The sequence below is a fragment of the Aythya fuligula genome, chromosome 4, assembly GCF_009819795.1.
Source record: "Aythya fuligula isolate bAytFul2 chromosome 4, bAytFul2.pri, whole genome shotgun sequence".
NCBI lineage: Eukaryota > Metazoa > Chordata > Aves > Anseriformes > Anatidae > Aythya > Aythya fuligula.
The window spans coordinates 15,023,023-15,044,175 of record NC_045562.1 but is presented as its reverse complement, the minus strand read 5'-3'; the positions used below and the strand labels follow the sequence as shown (position 1 = coordinate 15,044,175).

The 21,153-nt window shown below is 43.0% G+C and overlaps 1 protein-coding gene across 5 annotated transcripts in view; it reads left to right on the top strand.

Annotated features, from left to right (window-relative positions):
* The window catches only part of SLC4A4 (solute carrier family 4 member 4), a 230,640-nt gene that overhangs the window by 209,265 nt on the left and 222 nt on the right, over positions 1–21,153 (top strand). For all 5 annotated transcript variants that reach the window (XM_032186495.1, XM_032186498.1, XM_032186494.1 and 2 more), the window contains exons 19-25: positions 2,425–2,603; positions 4,018–4,090; positions 8,565–8,633; positions 10,305–10,478; positions 12,944–13,105; positions 17,759–17,855; positions 20,307–20,386. In XM_032186495.1, coding sequence (XP_032042386.1) covers positions 2,425–2,603; positions 4,018–4,090; positions 8,565–8,633; positions 10,305–10,478; positions 12,944–13,105; positions 17,759–17,855; positions 20,307–20,350 — 798 coding nt within the window. In that variant the 3' untranslated portion in view covers positions 20,351–20,386. The remainder of the gene's footprint in view (positions 1–2,424; positions 2,604–4,017; positions 4,091–8,564; positions 8,634–10,304; positions 10,479–12,943; positions 13,106–17,758; positions 17,856–20,306; positions 20,387–21,153) is intronic.

The following is a 21,153-nucleotide window of genomic DNA, read 5'->3' as shown; positions in this document are numbered from 1 at the left end:
GTTCACTAGTTCGACCCTGCAGCTCTGCACCAAAATATACAAAAGTACAGAAAATCTACTGTAGGCCCAAAAGAGGACTTTTTTTTCTTTTCTTTTTTTTTGCTGGTGCCTTGTTAAAAGTGTTGGCAGGGTGTTGCTGAGTGCTGCTGGCCAGCCAAGGTAAGCGGTGTGTCTATTAGGAAAACAATGAGTACTATTCAAAAGGAGCTGGGTTGCTTTCCCTCTTAGGTCACCAAGTAGGTCTGGCTCATTTGTTCTTTCCAATAAAATCAAATTGAACAAGTTTAAAAAAAGGTTAATCTTCTTTAAAATATCAAACCTTAAAGATTTCTCTAGTATTTTTCTGAAGATCCCTTTCTTTGGTGGCTCTTTTGTTTCTCCATTTCTCTTGGCATTTGTGACTGGTGGATTTCCTGTGTTAGTCCATTAAAGGACATAAAAATAACAGATAAAAGCAATAAAAAGAGAGGTGTACGTTGTTTGGGAAAAGCTTTTTGGGGTAAATTTACCCAGTGTTTTGCTAGCAGTGTCTGCTTCTGACAGAAATTACTCTCTTTCCAATCTCAGTTTCCACAGGAGTTTTTCTTCAAGCCCATCTGAAGACTAGAGGTCTTTAAGAGGGTGTGAGGAATGAGGGCAGCTTTCTCCTTTTGCTAGGTGATGCGAGGCCATTAGCTCCTCTTGTTGCTTTCCCCAGGAAAGCATAAAGTTGGGCGTTCAGTACCCAGCGTGATCAGCAGCGCTCAGGCCATTTGCAAAGTCCTGACTGAGATTCTACAGTTGCTTCCTATCTTAAATACAGGAGTTCAGATCTTGCTCTGAGATAGGAAATGGTAAATGTTACCTTTTGGCAGGCACCATATACCTGTAAGATTGCTTTCAGGTAGGTTTCATTAAGTCATTACATCGAGAGTTATTTTAAAACAGCTGCTTGAAACTAAAATTAGGCTTTGGGCTGGTTTTTTGAAAGGGTAGTTTGGGTGTCTGAATCTCTGTGCATATCTAAGCTGTCACTTACACAAACGTGACATGGCTTGGCACATTAAGGAACTGTTTTAGTTCCTGATGCCAAATAAAAAAAACACTTGCAAATGGAATGAGCTGTTTTACTTGGAAGAAAACAAGGGACCTCGGGGAGAAATTGTGGATAACTTTGTTCTCCATCGTACAGAAGTGTGCTCTGACTTTTGGAATTGGCCCACAAGTCCAGTTAAAGATAGCAAACACTGCTCATCTGCCGTGTCTTTGCAAATCAGGATATCAGAGAGGAAGAGAGAAACTGAAGGAAGTGGACAGAGTGAACACAGCTGGACAGGGATTTTGCACCTTGTTGTCTATTACAGATTCCGGAATAACGCGTCACTTTCCTAACACCGGTACCTTCATCAGCATTGCTCCTCCCTTCATCATGACTAGTTAGTTATTCAGGCTTCACTCTGACTGTGATGTTTGTGTGGAGGGCTAGACTCGTATGAATGCACAGTTGGTGAAATCCTGGCCTCCCACTGTATAAAAAGAAGTCCCGTGCACTTGTAATAGATCACTAGGATAACAGCTGACAGTGTCATAACCTGCTCTCTTGCTTTGCAGACGATCCTCGCATGCACTTACCCTGTCCGAACGCTGCTGTTGCCGGAGCTGTCTCATGCTGTGAAAATGGGCTGCTCTGTGTCTGCATGCGCTGCAGGCAGGCAGCAGCGGGTTGGGATGGTGCCAGGCATTGCATTTCTTCTCACCGTGTCACCTCACGTTTAAAAAAAAAAAAAAAAAAAAAAAAAGGAACATTTAATTATAAAAATAGCACTATATAATGAGGTTTCATTCATGTTCAGAGGCAATGCAGAGCTCTTTCAGAATACTGTGAGCCTACTGTAATCAAGATATATATTTTTTTGAGAGCTTGCTTGCTTACACTGTTTATAAGATAGGATGTGTAGCCCACCTAGTACTTTTCAGTGATCATTACTTCTTTCCAGTTGTGTTTAACTCACGGTCTGCTATGTTCAGTACCACTGTGCTGAGCTACCTGACTGGCTGCAGGGCTAGCCTGGCACCATCTCAACCTCCAAGTACTGTGCAGCATATACAAGGTGCTTGTTCATTTGCCAGACTGCTTGCAAGACTGCTGCTTCCCTATACTTATTGCTTAAGCCAGCTGCATTGTTTTCAGAGCTTGCCAGGACTGTGTCACATACCTGCTTTCCCTGCTGAGGCACACAGTTTACCCGTTAAGCAGCAATGTTTCCTACTCTGCTAACTGCTTGTGAAAACTTCTGTCTCCGAGAGCAGGCCAAGCAGTTGGTCAAAGATGCTGTAGAAGGAAATGCTGCTTGGTTGTTGTGCTTCTGCTCCTGTGCCAGCGTCCTGGCTGTTCCTTACCTATTTAGAAAAATTAAAGCAAAGGTTTTCTGTCTCCCTTCACAGAAAGGTGCTGGTTATCATCTGGATTTGTTCTGGGTGGCCATCCTGATGATCATATGCTCCTTCATGGGCCTGCCCTGGTATGTTGCTGCTACTGTGATCTCCATAGCTCATATTGACAGCTTGAAGATGGAGACAGAAACTTCAGCCCCTGGAGAACAGCCCAAGTTTTTGGGAGTGAGGTATGTCAAACCAAATAGGCCTTCATTGCCTTGTTTGCCTGCAAAGATCAGTTGGTACTATAAATGGTCTTGCTTCGAACAGGACACAGGCAGAGGGAATTGCTCTTAGATTTGCAGTAAATCTTAAGATCAGCTGTGCTTCCCTACAGCTTTTTTTTTTTCTTTTTTTTTTTTTTTTGTCCTCAGAGGTTATATCCAGTTAGAAGCTTATCTGGCATAGTCCTTCTGTAAATAGTCTTTCTCGAAAAGGAAGAAAACTGTTCTGCCATGTGCGTGTCTGTGTACAGGGAGAGTATGAGTAGAGGGAGGAAAACAAAGAAACTTCACATTGGAGTTGAGCTAAATTCTGTGTCTACTTTGGGCATGCACGTTGAAACCACCCCTAACTACACAAGACTTTACACAGCAAGGTCTGGTGCCAATGGGATCCTGCGAAGTTTTCATACAGTGTTTCTTAAGGCTTCCTTTGTATTTCCAAACCTGAATGTGAGATTAGGCAGTGCAGCTCTCCGTGCAATTCCTCAGAAGTCTATTCAGCCAGATCAGAGAAAGTTTTCCAGTGTTTGGGAAAAGAGATGCATTTACTACAGATTCCTTTATGCATGGAAAAGACATTTATAAGCATAGTGGTAAAGGATTTAAACATGTTGTGGCTAAAGCAATCGATTCTACTAAATTAAACCATTTATTTTGTGTTTGGTTGCCTTAATTAAGTGGTCTGAAGTGCTTTCAATAGAAGCAGCAGCACTCCTGGAAATCAGGCCTCTCACTTAGGCAAATAACAGAAATATAATGGCCTAACTTGAAGTTCTGAGAAATACTATTTGCAAGGGCATTTTCAGTTGCAGGGAGCAGATGTGGGTGCCTCTTAAGTCAGATGTCCAGCAACCCACAAAGGCCCAGACCAGGGAATTGTGAGTCCTCTTTGTACCTGGTGTGCAGAGCGGTGTACAGTAAACGGCACTTATCTAACTGTTGGAGTACAATGACCAAGCTCTGAAACATGCTGCTAATTTCAGAGTGGAGAGCTAATGATTTATTGCCTATTTGCATGTTGTGAAAACTGCCGTGCAGAGAATTTGGTCTGCTGGTTAACAGTTTCTAATGTTTAACGTTTAAACACACTCCTCATTACTCAGTAGCAGTACTCTACCGATCCACAAACACTGGAAGTAGGAGAACGAGCAAACATACAAAAACTGATTTGGTGTGTGGAAAAAAAGGATGTGTGTGAGGCTTGGTCATGAACAAGATACCTGCCTGCTGGTGGTGGCTTGTAATTGCCCCTCAGCTTTGAAAACGTGTCTGCAAAAAAGTGGCTGCCAGGTTTACATAGGTTTTGAATACTCTGAGAAGGGAATAAAATCAGAATGAAAGCTGAAGCGATACTGCTAACCCACTGATTTTGTTTCAGGGAGCAAAGAGTCACGGGTGTCATTGTTTTCATTCTGACCGGTGTGTCTGTCTTTATGGCTCCCATCTTAAAGGTAAGGATGTAACCTTTTCTGCTTCCTTCTGCTCACACAACCAAGTGGCCAGAGCCACAACAGTTGGGCTATTTTTATTCTACAAAAAAACCCTCATTGAAGTATGGAAAAGAAGATTAGTGAGAATCACTGGTGCAGTTTTGCAATTTATGGAGGCTTAGATGTAAACTTTCTGAAAGGAAAAAACATATTTATAGCGTGCTACATACTAACAGTGCCAGAGTTCCAGGCTGGTGGTTTTGTGGCCATGACTTTTTTATTTGAAGATTTTTCTTCCATGTTTATGTATGGTGAAGTTTTCTTTTATATTCTTATGCTTCTGTGCCCGTGTTTTATGGAAGATAGATTGTGGATTAAGTTTGAGAGCATACTGGTGACGTTAACAGATAGAGTCAAGAAAAGTACATTTGCACGTACGTGTGTGCGTATCTGCACTAGGTCCACATACACGAGCCCAGATGCTTCCACAGTGGCTTTGTCCCTTTGTGCACAGTCCAGTTGAGTGAGGTGGTGTGAGCTCCAGGAGTGCAGCTTGGCACAGCCTTCTTCCAGGACTCTTAGGAGTCCTCCAGAAGCCAAGAAGGGTTTTGTTTTGTAGCTCTGGAAGAAGTTGTCAGGTGCAGAATTAGCAATGCTTCTATACCATGTATCAGAGGGATGGATCTGACAGAAGACTCCTTTTTTTTAGAAGAAGTAATACAGCCTGCAGATCTCTCTCTGTTTCTCATTCATCCTGAAGTCTTGCTGTTTCTAGAGGATAAAGTGACTCCTAAAAACAGCCTTCATATCTTCATCTGGCGCCTACTCATAGGTTGCATGTTGTGCATAGTGTACATGGCCCACTGAAAAGAATTAACTGTGGTAAGAGAGAATATGTGGAACCGATGGCAATGAGCAGAGCCTACAGCTTGATAGTGTTACTCCATGAGAAAAGTTCTGGCCAAAAATCTTTGGGACTGCTGGCACTGCTTTAGTGGAGCAGGAATTTTGCCCTGCCTGTTAGGGCTGCCAAAGCACGCACCTCAGCAGTGTGAAGCTCCTGCAGCTTGCCTTGCTTTTAAAAGAGCCAACACAACAATCAAATTTTCATTCTTTTAGGCTGGATCCTCCTAAAATAGCACATTCCTTATTGCTCAGAAGTGATGCCTGGCTCAGTAGTACTGAAAACATGTTTCTGTAGGAAGCAGTGCAGAAAAATGTGATTTATCTCCTGATTTTTTTTTTTTCTCTCATGATTTTAGCAAAGGTTTTGGGCACTTGTGCTGCTCGTGTACCATTTAATCTAGACAGGTAGCTATTTTTCAAGTTCTGAGATTTACTGGCGCATAGCCACAGAGAAATGCATCCTTAGTGGATCATCAAATCATAGAATGAAACTAGAAAATCTGCCTATCTGTTCCTGGTGGAGGATACTGCCTTTCCCGAGGATGACTGAAGTGGTGCTGTGTGCAGGCACACGGTACAACAGGAGATGTCAGCTGCAGAAAGCCACCTCCACAGATCCACAGACTGGTGCTAGCAGTTAGCTGAACAGTAACATACACACAGAAACAGTGGCACCGTTCATTGCAGCTCAGTGGTGGAGCAGATGGGAGTCTGGAGGAGCACTTTTGGAAGAGACAAATTAAGTTTGGTCGAACCTGAGGGGGCTGCAAGACACAGTTAGATGTGAGCCTGGAGGGGAGGACACAGGCAGAGAGTAATGATGCCACATGTATATAAAACGAAGAAAGTGGCTTTAAAAAGTCAGTGTTCCTATCCTTGATTTGTGAGGTTGTTTTTACAATTAGCAAATTTTTCTTTCTTGGTTATAGTTTCCTCCTCTCCACAAACAAGCATTTCCATGCCCTTAATTTAATGCCTGATTGTATTAATACTATTTGTTGGTTCGTGACCTTTCCTCACAAGATCTCTCTTCCTCTGTTCTGCTCAGCTCCATTATTTCCCCCGCTATTGCTTCATTCATAATTTTTCTGAGCTTCCCCAAAGCACGCATACAGGCAAAATCCTCACGCGAGGCTGTCTGCAGATAAACTGGCACGCTCCTTGCCCACGTGCCAGTAAGAACTACCTGGCAGGGTTTCAGGACCTTCAACAAACACCAGGAGGTAGCAGGAGGGTCTCCTGCTACAAAGAACTGCTTTGCAGCATGTATTGCAGAACAGTTGAGTCTTCTTGTGCCAGCAGCAAATTGAACGCTAATGGTCCCAAACGGAATACAACTGGCAATCCACAGAATAATCCCATCCTTGTTTTTTGTGGGTGTTGTGGTGTTTGTACTGCTTTTGAACGTCACTCATCTTTCTGTTCAATTATGGCAGATCTCCACCCAAACACCCTCTACCCTTCTAGGAGAATTACAGGCATTTTCCTATAAATGCATTCTTAATTCTGTTGGCTAGCAGCAGGTTTGCTCTGAGTACCTATGCCAGCAACCCCATAGCCAGTGAATACTTTGCCAAAATATAATCTTCCAAAATGAAAGTGCTGCTTCCTACTCTGCAAGATAATGTGCTGAAGTTTCACCTAGGAATGACTGACAGGGTTAATTAGCATGGAATGGTGAAGTAACACTTGGACATTTTTCTTTTTAGTTTTTAAAAGGGAAAGGAAAAAGATTGGGAGAAGAGAGAGCGATGTAAATGAATTAGCAAGCTAAACTCTGAAAATTTCCTACCCAACTTGCTGCAGGAGTCTGTCTTGTCTCATCTTACTGATTCCTCAGATGCAGTGAGGGTGCTGAATCTCTCGGACACCCACAGCTATGTCAGCCACACACTGACTCCCCCTCTCTCCCTGCTGTGGTGTGGGGTGGTGGAAGACTGTTGAAGCTAGCCTGCAGAATTGTTCAGCTTTCAACATGTGCTACAAACAGGTCACTCAAGGACACAAATAAAAGCAACAAAAGGGTAACTCAGTGGTCAAGGAGCTTGGAGGAGTTGAGAGGGGGTGAGACTCAGGTGAAGCAAGGGAGGAACGCAGGCAGTGATGCTTTGATCTCCAACGGCATTGCAGATGTGGCTCTGGTGACTTTGGTGCTTGTGTGCCCCAGGTGAAGTGCATGCATTCTGGATGAAGGCCTCCAGGGAAATTTGCAGGGCACTGTGTTTATTACCTAGTAAACGATTAGTAATGTAGTGGAGAATTTGATAAACACAGGTTATTTGCTTCTTTAATGAGTTACGTACACAGGTTGGGAAAGAAACGTTCCTACCTCAGAAGTCGTGGTGCCACTGGGAACAGGGAGCCTTTGGGTGTGCTGTGTCTGCCATTCAGTGGCAGCTGCTTGTCACTGCACGAAGGCTTCCCTCGCCGCGAGCAGACGGCTGCAGAGCTCTTTCTGCGCTTTTTGGGTTCCAATAAATGGCACAAAGGCCTTTATTCAGATCCTGAGTTTGATTTGTGCCCAAGTATTTCCATTCACATCACGCCACGCTGATTGCAAACGATTTTGTTGTTCGGCTTTCCCATTTTGGGAACTGCACCATTGTTTTTGCCATTGAGAAAAGCTTTGTGCTTTGGGTCGGAGGGCTGGGTACTTTCTTCTGAGGAGCATGTATGTTGTTTCCATGGGCAGGCATATGCTGTAGACGGAGGCTGTCTCCTTTGCAGCCACCTGGGTTAGTGCAGATGCTGGCTCAAGTAGCCGGGCTGTTCCTCAGGCACGAGAGGGGAGGTTTAAAGTCACATTTGTTGAAGTAGGCAGGAAGATGGATTTAGTGATGGCATTAAACCATGCAGGCTGTCTGGAAACGCGGCTGTGCCCCTGCACATCGCTTGCTTTTCAGCCAAAGGAAGATGTCCCCAGCTGCATGTGACAGTGATGAAGCAACAGGCAGTGCTTAGCACTTGAGGGAGCAGAAATTGTCATTTGAAAAGGCGATTTCTGTATGTGAATAATGTAACTCATCATCCTGTACTTATGGACTATTAATTAACATGAATTAAAGTCTGAGTAGTTAGAGATTTGGTTTGCATGACTGTCATTACTCATCTGGGACTCAAGAGGACAGCCCTTCTGGACACATTTCCACATCTTACTAAGTTGTACATATCCCAGGATCATGATTCTCTTCTTCTCTACCTTCTGCTTCTAGTACCACCAGAAACCAAGAGGTGAAAAGTAGTTTGGGGGTTCCTGGAACACATTTTACTCCACTTTTTCTTGAATTTTTTGACTACCTGGCACCGTCTGGCTTCATTTCCTTTGTTTCTTGGAGATACTTAAAAGTTGCACCGAAACGGGAGAGAACAGGGCTCATTCAGCCTCTGCCCTGTTCTTCCAGCTCTCCATTGCTAACAGAAATGTTCTTCCACCTCTCAAAATACAGCAGAAAGATTGCTCGTGTCTATTACTTTGCATTACCCACCCATAGGTGCAATTCAGATTTATCATGAGTCAGGGATTACGTCCCCCTGAACGTTATCAGCATGTTGTGTATTCACTCACTTTCTCCTTCTCTCTCCCCCCCAGTTCATTCCCATGCCTGTGCTCTACGGCGTCTTCCTGTACATGGGTGTTGCTTCCCTCAACGGCGTGCAGGTAAGCTCCCGCGGGGGTTTAGGGCTGCTCTAACCCAGGGTACCTTGTCCAGAAGATGGGAATCTGCTCATTACAAGGTTTCTTTTACAACTCTCCGGCCTTTCCCTTCTCCTCCGCCCCCTCATTTTCGTTTCAGAAGAAACCCAGGGAGGTTAGCAACTGTTTACAAATATTGCCGCACACTGGCTGACTTGAGAATGAGACTAAAGGCAAGAAATCTGCTCAGCAGGAGAGCAGCCAAGTCTAGTCCCCATAAGCAATGAGGGGGGGCTTTGTGAAGACCCGGGGTCTTTCTTCACCCCAATTTACTGATAGAGAGGACAGCGTGTGCTTGCAAAGGCTCCAGGCTCACTTCTGGGATGGTTCAGGTCCTCTGCTGGGACATCTGTTGCAGACTGAAGGAAAACAAGGCAACATGATTTATGGTGGTGGCATTATTCTGCGATGTTAGTAAGTGGGAACATTGCTGCTTGCACTGGAAGGGAAGCCAAGCCCCCTTTCTTTGTCGTTGAGGAAATATTACGTAAGGAGCCTTTCTCACAGTGCACTATCTTTAATTGGTGCTAGGAAGCTGGAAGTGTTTTTGTTGCTTTCTGGCACCCTATTAATTGTGGCCTTTCTTTTTAGTGCTTAGTTGTGCTCTAATGGGAAAAGACTCTGTGTTCTGTGAGCGCCATGAGAATTTACTTGGGTATTCTTTAAAATGGCCCAGGCTTTCATTCACTCATTTGAGATTAATCTCATTTCAGAAGTGGGCAGCGAGCCCAAGTTCTGGCAGGAGACAACAGGGGGATTGTAATATTCACCCTTGGGTTGGTTCTCCTGGAGGGGATTTCCCCTGCTTTCTGGCCCAGGTGCTCGGAGAACTGTGCACTTGTTTTCCGCTGATCAAGGACCTCACTCAGCGAGAAATCCCCGTTCTGGTTTAACTCCAAGTCCATCCAGTCCAGCACGGGGTGAGGGACACTGCCTGAAAAGCTGCCCCTTCTCCTCGCTCCTCAGTTAGCTGCATTTCTGTTCTCTGGTAACGTGATGTCTGCCCTCACCTCTGGTGACCTCTGCTCCCAATTGATTTGGAGAAGGCAGTGTTTTTAAATGCTGAACGTCTTTATAGTGTTCCTTGGCAGTAATAGGGTGGTTGACAGAAGTAGCCCGAAGTTTGATGCCAACCACAGTTTGGGCATTCATCTTTTTTCTCTGTTTTGTGGGCAAAAAAAGTCCTTTCTTCATCAGAAAGTTCCCTGTGTCCCCAGCTGCAGCAGATCAGTCTAGTTCTTGTGAAGCCAGCAGAGAGAGCTATTTCCACTGATACCTTAGTTTTTTGGTTTAAATAATGATCATCAGAGCACGAGGATTCCTGCTCCCTAAAATAAAGGCACCTCAAGGCCTTGCATTAAGAGGTGCTTGGCTCCTGTGTCTATTCAGATGCCAAATGTAGATGTGGGAGCTTAACTTCAGACAACTGACTTAAAATGTTCAGCCCATTGCATTAAGTTAAATTAAAAGTGCTTTACTGAGGGGAGAAAGGACCTGTGCAGGGTTCTCTGCTGAGTTTCCTTTATGTAGGGAAAGCAGGTTGATTCAAGGTTGCACTTCATAGTTTAATAATATTATTGTCTTTTTTTGTGAATCCTGCATTTCATTTATGCTGCTTTTCCATTTTCCATCCAGTTCATGGATCGGCTGAAGCTGCTCTTGATGCCTCTAAAACACCAGCCTGACTTTATCTATCTGCGTCACGTCCCGCTGCGCAGGGTCCATCTGTTCACGTTTCTGCAGGTGGTGTGCCTGGCCCTCCTCTGGATTCTCAAGTCAACCGTGGCTGCTATCATATTCCCTGTCATGGTAGGTGACGTTCTCCTTCGCCTTTCCTGGCCGTGCCTCCCTTTCACATCCTGGGCCTTCCACACACAGGCATATGCTCCCTCAAACAGGCAAATTGAATCCTCTTGCAGTAAAATCCCTAGGCTGGGACTCTGAGCTCCATTCATTACGCTGATATAAAACTGCACAGGGTGAATGTTCACCACATCCTCTCAGTTGCTGTGATTACCTTCACATAAATCCTCTGGAAGAAACAAGCCTGGCAAGTTAATTTTTTTCCAGAAAGGTGTAGTTAGTTTTGACCGTCCCTGGCTGCCAAGGTTAAATGTGCTGTGTTTTGTCCTTGAGCTGCTTGAATGAATGAGAGATACACAGTTCTCCTTTCTCAGTCCACACCAGTGTGTGTACAGAAAGTGTCTCCCTTGCTTTTAAATAAAACAAACAGGCAAAGAAAAATGAGATGGTAGGGCTGTGATCCCTGCTCAATGTCAAAAAGAGGGGAAGTATTGGTTAAATCAAGAGCAAGAAAAGGAGTTCTTCTTTGAACTTGAGTAAAAAGACAACAGTGTTGATTGCTGTGTTTCACATCTAAGGTTGCTATATATATTTGTAGGATGCATGTCCTCTAACAGTGGGTATCAGAGTCATGTTAAAAGGTCTTTTGGATGATGAATGATAAATGATTGACCACACAGAACTATTTTGTACATATACACTGTGCAGCCAGTTCCAAGGCAGACCGAGTCTCAAAACCTTTGGCCATTTACAGGTGGTCTGCAGGTGGTCACTGGAGCAGTTCAGGTCCAAAATGAAGCAGCAGAAAGTGGACCCTGCTCTACCTCTGTACCTGCCCTATAGCTCAGCTAAAACAGTTGGGAACAATGTCACCTTACAAACAAGTGCATCCAACATGACCACAGCTATGTGCACAGGGGTTCTACAGGGCTTGGTCTTTGGCTTGGAGATAGGTCAGACTGCTGCAAAGTCAACACTATATGAAGCTCCCTTAATATTTATTTGGGCCAAATCCTCCCCACACACACCTGTTTCAGGTTTATGCACATGTAAATATTCAGGCATGGGTGCAGTTACAAACTCTGCAGTTACAAACTCTGCTTATCTAAGAGAACGAAGGAAAGTGGAAAACAAAACAAGCACAAGCATTTGTTCTCTGGTGCTGGTAAAATTAGAGGAGAAAAGGTGATTCAAGTAAAAAAACAAACAAACAAACAAAACACAACACAACATTTTTGCTGGGACACATGCTCATATATAAAGATGTTAGAAGTCAGCAGTTCATATGGACATGCTGTTCCGTTCCATTTTTATAGCTGTGCTGTGCTGTTGAAAGCTGAATTTAAGATCTGGAGACACCTCCTCTTTGCCCATAATAGCATCTGAGCAGTCTTCATTTTGCTGAAGTTTGTTATAATGATGCAAACTCAGTGGAGGTACACTGACAACTTAGCTGTAGCTGGATCTGATGACAAAACCTGACTTATTTGCACTTGTCAACAGGAAGGCTATGAACTTCCAATTTGACTGTGAAGATCCAGCCAATAGCCAGCCCCCTCCTTACTTGTAGGGAAAGCACTTTTAATAAAGAAGTAATTTATAGAGGGATAATCACGGGTGTCTGCATGGCATCTTTCCACTCCATGAGTAATTTTTCATTTCTCTAATCCCATTTTATATTACGCAAGTCAAAGTTTGAGATCCATTTCTAGGAATAATTTGTGCCATTGATCATCACTGCTTGGAGCCAAATTTTCCATCTTAAAATCAGTTTTCTGTGGCTTGTAGGAGTGGGTTACATCTTTTTAGAGCTAAGTTGAGCTTTTGGTCTGTCAGTGCACATCTTGGTATACATCTGTTGGCAATGTTAAATTCAGCATAGGCATTGACACCTATTTCAGGCATGTCCCATATTTTTCTCCCTACACAGAAAAATTTTTCCTTCAGTTTCTTGCAGCCACAATCCTAGCAAACTTTATTCCGTAAATTCTGAAGGCACACCCAGGCTACTGTCTAATTTTTAAAGAGTTGTTAAATCTAGAGAAGTGGTGAGAAAAAAAAATAAAGAAAATTACTTATGCTGCCATTGTGAACCTGTATATTTGGCTGAATCCCAAAAATAAATGAAAATCATCTTGGGTTGACAGGTTATTTCTTTGCCTGATGCCTGTCAATTTGATGTTAAAGATGACTTTTGTTTTTACAGGAGCAGTAAATGGTTACCTTGCTGCTTCTGTATGTTGCTTCTGTTTATTCTGATGTAAAACACCTGCTTGAGACCTGATTTGGTTCCAAAGTTTAGGTTTTCAAGTTGAACAATTGGAATATCTCAATCACCTTGTTCTGTATATGTTCATTTACAACCAGAATTGAAGCATTTGGGATTATGAAGCAGCATCAACACAAATGCAGAGTGTTCCCTATTAAAGGTAAAATGTATCTCAGTGAGAAGTCCTTCTCTGCCCTTTCAGATTCTGGCACTTGTAGCAGTCAGAAAAGCCATGGACTACCTCTTCTCCCAGCATGACTTAAGCTTTCTTGACGACGTCATTCCAGAAAAGGACAAGAAAAAGAAAGAGGACGAGAAGAAGAAGAAAAAGAAGAAGGGCAGTCTGGACAGTGACAATGATGATGTAAGGAGCTTTTCTGCTTTTCTCCAGCTACTCATTTCTAGCTAATCCCAGGTGATGGTTCCAAGCCCTCTCCAGCACTGGGGGTGGGGATTTCCCAGCCTCTTGAAGCAGACCAGCACAATCCTTACCTGCTGCAGCAAATCACCCCCAAACAAAACTTCTTTGCAATGTTGCCTTCCCTTTTCCAGACGTCACCAGCCTGTGGTAGGTGGTACTTCCATTGCCAAGAATGAAATCACACTTTCCACAAGAGCCCTAGATACCTGCTGACATGTCATTCCCTTTACTAGAATGCCTTTCATCACCCTGCCTTGTACATCTTTCCCTCCCTCCTCCGCCTTTCTCTCCCCCCTCATTGTCTCTTACATTTTAGGAGGAGCATGGTTTTCGCAAGCAGTTCAGATGCTTCTGAGAATATCCTGGTTTACTTTTTTATTTTTTTAATTACTCTTTTTGAAAGCACAAAAAGATAAGACTTGTCATGTTGCAGGAAAGGCTGTTAATACTCCTGACCTAAACATTTAAGAAGCATACATGCCCTTTCTGCTGTGCACTCTGCTCTTTGCTCCTACCTTAGGTTGCAGCATGCCCTGAAAGAGTGCAACTTAGCTTGCTAATGTCATTACTAAGTGTGTTGACCTGATCAGACCGGATTCATGTGCCTTAGAAAATTCTGCATTTAATTGTATACGTAATAAGATAAAATGTAGTTCTTGTGCCTTTAAACATTCTCCTACCCAGACCTAATATGAGCTGAAATTCTAGAAACTTAAATAGAAGTGCTGAACACGCAGATTATAGAGCACTGCGTATGGCAAGTGTAAACTGCCTTTGGAGAGCTGGCTGCCTCAGTCAGCACTATCTTTTGCTCCAGCTGGAAGACCATGTTACAAGGGAGCTAAGTTTTATTAATGATGAGCCACACGGAGGGTACTGAGCACGCTGTCAGTTCTGCTTGTGTAACTGTCCAGAGTTAATGAAGAAAGGCTTTTCCTGTGGTTCAGACAAAGGTAAGATCACCTGGACCTGGAAAACACCAAAATTTCAGTGTGGCAGCAGACATAAATGACAAGGGATCATGCTCTTGGGAGGAGGAAGTTAGCAGGAAAAGTCACCTGCCCCTTTCTCACATGTTCATGCCCAGCTCCCTGACCTGTAGCCAGCAATGCCCAAGTTTTGAACTCCACTGTGGTGCAGCAGAGAAACAGCAACAGCAGTCGTTCATCTGCTTGCTCCCTGGCAAAGTGGGTAACAGCAACCTCAGGAAAAGGGAATTTCTGAATTAGCAGCTGCTGGCCCGGTATATTTGTCAGGAGCATTTCTTACAGTGAAGCCTGAAGGAGAGTGTGAGGCACGGTCAGCTGTGGGAAGTACTGCTGCCACCACGCTGTAAGGTCATAGGTGCTGCAGGTTTTTGCCCTACTGTGTTTGCTTTATTTCTAGTGTGTATTATCCGTACCCTTCCCACACTGAGCAGATCTGCCACATTAGCCCCACTTATGCAGGCAGGTGAGTTAGATAAATTCAGTGTCTTCGAGAGTAATAAGGCAGCTCTAGGAGTTCCTCAGGACTGTTCCGATGCCTGGCCCTACCCAAGGTTTGCAGGACAGAAAGTGCAACCATGATCCAGGTGGAGAACAAACCCTAACTCAAGTCCCTTATGTGAGAGCTGCAGATCTGTGTTAGAGGCAACAAAGTCAGACTGCTCCAGTGAGAAAATATACAATGGCTTTTCTATAGAGAACGTATGCTGTATGAAGCAGAATGTATACAGTAAAAGAGACAAAGCTAGGAATTTCATAAGTGAAGGTGCTGTGATGTAGGAGGTAGCCTGGATGCACTCTTTCTTATTAATCAGGCTGAATCCCAACAGGGAAGACTGGCCCTATTTCAGACAGCAAGTTCCCCTTTCCCTTCCTTCCTCACTGGTCATCAGCTCCCCCTGTTCCTGCACTCTTTTTTTCAAGAAAAAAGTCTGTGGACCCATCCCTGTTAGCAGTGCAGCTCCTGGTAAGACTTTCAGCCCATCTTTGTATGACTAACAGGGAAGGCAGGAGCTTCGAGCATCAGGAAAGCTCTCACCTAAGAACATGCTGATGACACCCAAGACGTGCACATTAGTGGTGTCACATCGCCAGGGAACCACACGCACAGTTCAAAAACTCTGCCACTTAAGTTTCAACAAAGTGCCTTCATCTCCATGCTACGTTGCCCTGTGGTACATGCATTTATGTGTTACTGTGTGTAGCAAGCAGTTCCTTGGACAGGCTTCCTTTTCATTTCAATGGCTGTCATTCCTGCAGCACCTGGAAAGCTGAGGTCATGGGTTTCCTTCATTAGATAAATTTGTACAAACCAGAATGAAAGTCATCCTACTGTCCATAGTGAATGGTCAACAAAGGTTTGACTCCATTCCTTCATTATGACTGATCTGAATGCAGCAGCATTGTATCCTGAGCTATGGCTCCTGTATCTATGGTATGTTTTAAGCTATCTTCTGTCTTCTCAGGCTTTCAATAAATTTCAGGTACAGTACTTGATCTAGAGGATGATAGAATTGATGCAAAATGTTGGTTCCTAACTGTTGTTATTTTTTTTTCAGCACTTGCTTTTACCGGCTTCCTGAACATAAAGCACTTGATGTTATTGGTTTGATTGTTTTCACCCTTTCTGCTCCAGAAATATGCCCCCACACAGTCAGGACTGTGGGATTTTGCAGGCAATTCACTGATTAGTTAGTTGCGTGAAGAGAACTGCTGGGTGTTGCTAATTCAAGTGGTGTTAGGTAAATGAATACAGCAAAACCTGGCATTAATGGAGACCACTCTCTTAGCCTGAGTTAGGACTCACTGTTAAAGATCTCACTGGGGGTTTTCTAGCAGTCAGGGGCAGTGAAAAAAGAGCTGCAAAGAAAGTTTTTCAGTAATCTCATCGTGCTCCCTCCAACTTGTTTTTACGAAGTATAAATTAGTGAGACTAATTGCTGCATTTGCCTAAGCTTGTACGTAATGGAAAGTTGAGCGCCTTGGTTTTCTCTCAGATTTTATGTCCAAAATGCATGACCTAAGAAGGGCCAGCAATTTTTTATTTTATTTTTTTTTTTACATTGGGATGGTAAATTTAATTTAAGAGCCAAAAATGATGTGTAATAGCCTCTTCTCTCCTTTGGGGCATTTTTGCCAACCACAGGCACTTTCTTTGTCTCTTTGCTCATTTTACACAGTCAAGTATAAAGCAGACTCCAAGCACCAGCACTGTCTTTCTACAGGTCTTCTATATCAAAAACATGTACCAAACTGTAACTATACCAACCCAGTGATATGCTGGAAAGATGACCTAGCTCTTATGCTCATTTACAGCACAGCTCCAAATGGATGGGGATTTGGGATGGCTTTATTGCCTCTGTGGGTCTTCTGCTGAATCTTTTCTTTATTTGAGCTATGCTTATCCCTAGGCTGTTTAGAAACAAACAAACAAAAAAAACAAACCACACTTGTGAGGAAACATTTTCCTACTAATTATACAATATTGCACTGGATGTCTGTAGCATTAAAAAAAAAAAATAATAATAATCCAGGGAGAAAGCTTAGAGATTCTCTGGCTTCTGTAATGTTCTCCCGCCCTGACTTTAGGTCTTCCTTCCTCCAGTGCAGTGTTACGCTCCGTGCTCTGTCTGGTTCTCTCCAGGAACAGAGATATGTTAACATTTCTGGCATGTATCACCTTTATTTCTTTGCCAAGTTAAGCAGTATCAGCCTCTCTTTGGTTACGAGACATTATTTAAAAAACAAACCAAACCAGCCCAGTAATTCAGAGTACCTTCTAAGCACAAGCAGGTGCATTATTGAAGGCAGTGGGGCATAATCATGGAACTCCAGGGGACCCCGTGGTTATGGTGTGCTGATGGTTTGAGCAAAACCTTGCTAAATTTAGCAGAAGGGTGTCCTGGAGAACAACTGGCTAATGTGCACCATTTTTTCTGTGCTTGTAACTTGACCGGTTTGCCCTATCTCCTGTGTGGCTGGGATTATGTGAATTTTTAAAAGGACCCTGGATCTGATAAAGAAATCTTACTGTAAATACAGGTGTAACTGAGACTGGGTCTGACTTGACTTAAGTAAAGAGGATTTGAAACAACACAGCTTAAGGAACCTCTGCCATATCCTGTCTGGCACTCTTCCTGAGAGAGCAGTTTGGAATGGAAAAAAATTACAGAAAGTCCGGCTGTAATTTACAGAAATCACAGCAAGATAAAACTCTATGATGAGATTTCACAGAAGCCGGTGCCCTGTCATTTCTGCCTAGAAATGCATTTTAATCTGTATTTCCTGCAGCCAACTCCAGCCTGTGTTGGATGGTTTTCTTACAAACTGGTTGCAAAGGAGCTGGTGAGGTGGGGAAAGGGGAAGATAACACTTAGATAACATTACTCTGTCTGTTTTATGTCCATAGTTTGAAGGAAGAGGGAAAATGGGGTGGAATAGGGAGCCAGTGAAAACGAGCAGATCACTTGGCTGGAGAATTCCTTTTTTTCCCCCGTTTTTCCTCCTTTCTCATTCCTACAGAAACAATATGAAGGATAATTTTAATTTGTGGGAGACAGTAAGAGAGCAGTGGAAATTTTCTAAGACCTTTTACACGTTTCTTTCACAGTCTGACTGCCCCTACACAGAAAAAGTCCCAAGTATTAAAATACCAATGGACATCATGGAGCAGGAACCTTTCCTAAGTGATAGCAAACCTGCCGACAGTGAGTAGAACTAACCTCTTGCATGCCTGCGTGACTCTGACTTGCAGTATGAAAAAATACAGAGAATTAAAAAAACAACCAACCAAAAACCTTTTCTATTACTTCCAAAGTATTTTTTTTTTCTTTCTGAATTTCCAGGCCTCTGGTTTTGGCTTTGTTTTTCTGTGTTCTTTGTTCTTTACAAAATGTTATGTTGTTCCTTCTGGTGCCTCTAGCTTAAGTGCTGTTGTCCAGCTACTAACACGTCTCTTGGTAACTTCCTCTCTCCTCTCTTTAACTCCCCCATCCACTCAGTCCATTTCCGACCTTTGCCATTTTGTGTTACCTTTGCTGATGGTTTGCATTTATTTTTTCTCTGAGCCTAGTGTTCTGGATTTGCAGCATGTCTAAACTGCATCGCTGTCTCATTACAGTTTATTTCCTTAGGTTCCAAGCAATTGCAAAACTCAGCACTTTAAAAGAATAATTAAGCGAGTCCTTGATCTGCATTATGCGTTAAGCAGACAAGGCAGTGATCACGTGGCCGGCCATTAACGTATTTCCCTTCTTCGGTGATTTGCTTTTGTGCTATTGCTTCTATTTAATTACCTGCCTTAGTATCCATGGTTGATTATTATAGTCTTCATTTTCATTTTCACTTCTCATATTTTAGTCCTTTAAGTGAGGAATCGGAAATAACAACCGACTTCAGCTTTTTTGCCTTTGCACTGACCTCTGAAAATACTGCAAGCAATGGGTTCAATCTTGAGATAAATATGCTGTTTTGTCATGAGGTAGGAGTGGAGAAACAAGAATGATAGTCATATATCAGTGCTGGTGATAAGATTTCTAGGAATAAGACCTAGAAACACAGGTCTGTAGATCCCTTAATTACCATTTGTGTTTAGGAGTTGGTACCTAACTACCTTCGGTTTTGGTGGCGTTTGGCAATCCCAAGCAGTGAATTGTGGTTTTAGATAAAGAACACTTAGAGATTAACATTCTAAAATGAAGCCAAAGAGAAAGATGATTCCTTTACTATTTTCATATTCTTGGCGTTTTACTGACAAGTAAAAGAAAAGGACAGAGAACAACCTTGAACCAAACAGATCCTCCTCTTTTTTCTGTGTAAATGCCTTGGTGCGCTAAAACCAAATTACATCCTAAATGTTGTTACACGGGATCTTACGATCAGGTACACTTAATGATGTTTTCAGCATCATTAAGGCTGAAATAATTCAGGAAGAGTTAATACTTCTGCCACAAACCTGTTCGTTGGAATGCCCTTTGAGACAATAAAGGGTAACACACCCGTGTGCCGAGCAGCAGTTAGTTTATGTATTTGTATATTTTAATGATTGGGAAATCGATTTGCTGGGTTTTATTTAGAAACAATGCAAAAAAATAAATTCAGGCCCTTGTACTAGAAAAAGTAGCTGGAATCCATCAACACCATGGTATCACCCTAGAATATAACTGTGCTCTGAGACTCAAAGAATATTACTAATACTACTAATAACATTCAGTACTTGAGCATATTTTGCATGTTCAGAGTGCTTGACAAACACTTAATTTACCCTTCAACCACTAAGGCAGAGAAGTGGATTCCAACTGTTTCTCAATCCAAACACGAAATTCATTTTTTACTCCTTAGCTTCCCTTCAGCAATAGCAAGAATAGGATTATTATTAAAAAAGAGTACACTTCACCACGCTGGTCAGGAAAGGAAAGTGATTGCAGGCAACAAGCCACCTATTTTCTCGCAAGGAGTTTGGATGCCACAGTGAGGAGCGCAGGGTAACTAAAGACGTAGATGAAAGGTAAGTATCAAGATGTAAAGGTGCTGAAACGAGGCCAAGAAACGGAGTAATTTTCCTGAGATGGAATCTGGGAATTTCCCAACTCGGCATTGCGCACCCAGGCCCTGCTTGAGGGATTCCCAACCTCTTTTTTTGTTAGGCTGCTCCGAGCACTGCAGAGGGCACGGAAACTCTCCTGCCTGTCCTGGGCTGAGGCTGGCTCTGTGGGGAAGCACACCCCAGCCAGAAACCCTTCACCAGGCTACAGTGCAGGCCTGGTAAATACAAAGCAGGTTTTCCTGCAGTCTGTTTTTTCAGAGTGACACAGCTGCCTCTTGTGTGGCAGATGGGTGACTGCTCGTGATTGTACAACTGCCTATGTAGTTGTGTGTCTGCATGTGCAAAGGCATGCTGCTGAATGCAGCTCGCAAGGCAGTCTTTGGAAGTGAGCCTCTTGGCTGTGTTGGCAGTTCAAGGGCTTGTATCTTGGAGGAGAGACTTATTTTTTTTTATTTTTATTTAGAAGCTGTGAAATTTATATGGCAGGAAGTCAGCAGTAAAAAGCACTGCAAAATACATGAGAGTTTACTGGACAAACTGAGGCTGGGCTTAAGAAAATATAAATGCTGCATACAATGACAAAAAACGATTTTCTTTCTTTCCTCCCTGACAGGAGAAAAATCACCAACATTCCTTGAACGCCATACGTCGTGCTGATAAAATTCCTTTTTTTCAGTCACACACCATGCCAAGGTAAGCAGCCTTAAAATGCAGTTTATAATATTTCCTCAAAAACATCTCAGCTATGCTCAAGCGTACTGAAATTAAATAAGGCAAAGCTCCCATCCCCCTATAGGAAACTCTTAAAAAGCACTTTGAGAGTTCATAACATACAGTTTCCACATCCTAAGTTTATTACAAGCATGGCCTTACTGTGTGGAGACAGTGGAGAGTCTGCAGGAGACATAAGTGCACCACTGACCTTGCTTCAAGCCCAACTGCGGTACCAATGCCTGTTTTGGTGACTAAACCAGAAAAAAAGTTGTGGAACAACTGTGAGAAGTCTAGAAAACATGTCTACAGGGGAAAAATTAAATGAATTGGGATTGTTTAAACTTCAGTATATGAAAATTCATACAGGCAGTTCATGATTTTTGCCACAAGTTGTGTGAAGCACAACTGCTAGATATTTGGAGCTCCTCAGTCAATAAAATCAGAGGTTTTAACCCCCCAACAGAAGTAGTGTTTGGCCCAATTCATTAAAATAATTTTACGTGATGCACAGGCCTAATGAAGAGTAAAGGTACATAGGACAGCTGTATATCACCACTGCCTATTTATCTGATATCTGTATGCTGTCAATTTCAGACAGCTATATTGTACTTGTGTGTGCTAATGAAAGGAACCTGATCCTTGGTACTGGGAGTTGGGCATTTGTTCCACTTCCAGATGTGACACTGTGTGCCTTGTCCAGTCAGAACCAGGATCAGCAGCTTTCCCAGTGTATGCTAGTTGCCACT